At 59.5% G+C, this 3,396-nt stretch overlaps 1 protein-coding gene across 1 annotated transcript; it reads left to right on the top strand.

Moving 5' to 3' along the window:
• Positions 1 to 506: 506 nt before the first annotated feature.
• MESP1 (mesoderm posterior bHLH transcription factor 1) lies at positions 507 to 1,626 on the top strand (the record flags this gene model as incomplete). Its single annotated transcript, XM_082833794.1, has 2 exons — positions 507 to 1,226; positions 1,552 to 1,626. The coding sequence occupies exons 1-2, from the start codon at positions 522 to 524 to the stop codon at positions 1,624 to 1,626; spliced, it is 780 nt and encodes a 259-aa protein (XP_082689920.1). The 5' UTR covers positions 507 to 521.
• Positions 1,627 to 3,396: the final 1,770 nt, after the last annotated feature.

Below are 3,396 nucleotides of genomic sequence, written 5' to 3'. Positions count from 1 at the left end.
CTGCCTCAGAGGAGGAACGGATTACTCTGGCCTCTGGCAGGAATCAGGGCCCCACTCCTGGTCACTATACGAGTCCACAGACCTGGCTGCACTATGCCCTGAGGCTCCCATCATTCAAACTGGAAACGAAGATTCAAGAAAACTTAAGAATTTGCATAAGGTCCCCAACAGGTGAAGGCAGACCCAAACCTAAGTACTGAACCTCCAGTTCCCGGACCTCGCTTCCTTTAACCTACTGAGCTGGCCCAACACCCTGGACAGCGCCGGCACTGGCGCAGGCAGGAGGCCCGAGTGTCTGGGTCAGGTGCCCATGCGAGCACCCAGGAGGGGCCAACCTGGCGCAGCCAACGGGCAGGCACCTTCGCCCCCCAACCCCGTTGGTTCAAAGGGTCAAGCCCCGCCCCCACCAGGCCCCGAGCCCGCTTTGAAGTGCTGATGCGGCCTGGAAGGGGCCACTTCACACCTCGGGCTCAGGATAAAGCGGTCGCTGGCCGCCGGCCCCCAGACGCGCCGGCGCTGCCATGGCCCAGTCCCTGTGCCCGCCGCTCTCTGAGTCCTGGATCCTCTCCGCGGGCTGGGGCCCAGCTCGGCCGCCGCCGGCCTCCAACAGGGACTGTGGCTGCTCGCCCGCCTCGTCCCCGGACTCCTGGGGCAGCGCCCCGGCCAGCAGCCCCGTGTCTAGCCCCGGGAGGCCCGTCACCAGCGCCGCCCTCCGCGCTCCGACTGCGGGGAGGCGCGGCGCCCGCAGCAGCCGCCTAGGCAGCGGGCAGCGGCAGAGCGCCAGCGAGCGCGAGAAGCTGCGCATGCGCACGCTCGCCCGCGCCCTGCACGAGCTGCGCCGCTTTCTGCCGCCGTCCGTGGCGCCTGCCGGCCAGAGCCTGACGAAGATCGAGACGCTGCGCCTGGCCATCCGCTACATCGGCCACCTGTCGGCCGTGCTGGGCCTCAGCGAGGAGAGCCTGCAGCGCCGGCGCCACAGCGACGCGGCGCTCCCTCGAGGCTGCCCGCTGTGCCCCGACGGCGGCCCCGCGCAGACGCAGACGCAGAGTCAGGCACAGGCGTGCGGCCCAGACCTGGGCTCAGCCGCCAGCGCCGTGGTGTCCTGGGGGTCCCCGCCCGCCTACCCCGGAGCCCTAGCGGCGCCCGAGCCGCGTGATCCGCCGGTGCTTTACAACGAGACGGCGTGCCCGGAAGGGCCGGCGATGGAGCCAGGCCCCTCATCTCCGGTTAGTACTTCCTTCCCGCGCGGAGCTCCCTCCGGGCGCGGCGCAGTAGTGGATGGCGCTACCTACTGTCTCGCGCCCCGCGGCGCGCACTGCGGGGACCAGCCCCCGTGCGGCTTCCCCACTGACGGCCCGGCCTCGCCTGCTCGCCCTCCGGAGCAACAGAGGTGGTGTGCCCGGGGCGCTCGAGCGGCGAGGGGAGGGAGAGTACACGCAGGGGGCGGGGTCCCGCTCCCCGCCAGAGGCGCCCTGAAAGTGGAGCTCGCGAGGCGGACACCCACGCTCGGTGTCCAACGCTGAGGGTCTCGCTGTTCCCTCTCTCCTCAAGCTCTTTCCCGGCGACGTACTGGCCCTGCTGGAGACCTGGATGCCCCTCTCGCCCCTGGAGTGGCCGCCGGCCTGAGTAGTTGAAGTGACGGCGGACATCTGGCGCCCCGTTCTGTGAGCACCGACGCCTTTTTGGCCTCTGCGCCTTCGAAGAGGTCCCACTTTAGACTCCCTTTCCTGGAAGAGGGCACTGGCGATACTGGCAATGGGCACTGCTGAAAGGGAGAGCCTGTCCCCACCCAGGACGGACTTCCCCAACCCCTCCCGTGATGGAGGGACCCAGAGGGTAGACACTTTGAGGCAGGCAGGAGGCTCTGCCTAGTACGTGTTTATTTATTTGTGAATAAATTTTGTGCTGGTGTCACTTGGCAAGTTCTTCTTTCTCTTCAGGGGCACAAAGCTCCCTTCTTCTCCTCCAAAGGACATAGGAGAGTTGGGAGGGTTTCTTGCAGTCTTCAGCCCCCAAAGCCCACAGGCTCAGACCCCTTCCTCCTTTTCCCCAGCCCTGGCTTAGCACCTCCTGTTCCAGATGGGTTAGCCTGAGGAGGGAGGAGATTCTATGGAGAAAGTGGCAGCAAGGGGAGTCTGTCCATCTTTTCTTTGAATCTGGTGGGGAGCTGAATAAAACCAAGTATCTCTGTAGAAAATGCATTTCCATTAGTGCGTACTTACTGTGCACCAGGTCCTTTACACATTTCATACCTAAGTAATCATTTTGCAGAAGGATAAGCCAAGGGTCAGTACTCAAGCCTAGGTATGACTTCAGAATCTGGGCTCTCAGCTCTGGTAGGGTTTTGCCAGCTCCATTCATTCTGGGGTCTGAGGGGACACCAGCTCCAAGGGCTCATTGCATGTGTCCCAAGTCCTTATTCCCCTTGTGCTGGAGCGTTAGGCCTGGACCCTGGGATTTTCCCATCTCCCTTCACTCTGGTTTCTCTCCTATGTGGTTTAGAGACATGAAATAATATCAGTGGTCAGCCCCAAGTTTAAGTAACTGTGACCTCCCAGAGGCCTGGCTAGGGTGAGATGAGAGGTCCATTGGTTGCATCCAAATCCACAGAGCTGACCTGGAACCAGGCTTGGATTCAGGTTAGGGAAGTGCTGTGTGGGGAAGGGGGAGCCTTGAGCCCTGAAGGAGCCTGACCTCAGTCAGGGGGTCTGGTGAGCAGTCAAGCCTGGGGGGTGGTGAGGTGGGTTAAGGGGGTGTAGCCTCTCTGTCCGAGGGTTCCTCAGCCATCTATGGATACTCAGTTCTTCCCCTCTGCCCTGCTCAAGCATCTTTGAAATACTGGCCTTGGCATTTTTTATAAGAGCTTTATTGAGATATAATTTATGTACCATGAAATTCACTCTTAAAGTACATAATTCAATGGTTTTGGTATATTCATACAGTTCTGTAACCATCACCACTGTCTAATTTTGGGTCATTTTCATCACCCCCCAAAAGAGACCCTGTAACCATTAACAGTGACTCCCCATGATTCCGTTCCCCCACTCCCCACCCCAGCCAGCTCATCTGCTTTCTATCTCTATAGGTTTGCCTGTTCTGGACATTTAGTATGAGTGGAATCATATAACATGAGGCCTTTTGCATCTTGCTTCTTTCACTTAGCATCATATTTTCTCATGTACCGGTATTTTGTTTCTTTTTATTGCTCAATGCTATTCCATTGTATGGATATACCACAATTTATTTATCCATTGATATTGATAGGTTTGTTTTGAAACCACTTTGGAGATCATTTCCAGTGCTCTGGCCCAGGCCAGGAGGGGCAGTGATTCAGAGTGGGGTGGGGGGCTTACTGTGTATAATTCAGAAGCCCAGGCGCACCCTGGCCAGCGTTTG

This window comes from Leucopleurus acutus (assembly GCF_964270905.1).
Source record: "Leucopleurus acutus genome assembly, chromosome: 1".
Classification (NCBI taxonomy): Eukaryota; Metazoa; Chordata; class Mammalia; order Artiodactyla; family Delphinidae; genus Leucopleurus; species Leucopleurus acutus.
This window is presented reverse-complemented; position numbering and strand designations above follow the sequence as displayed.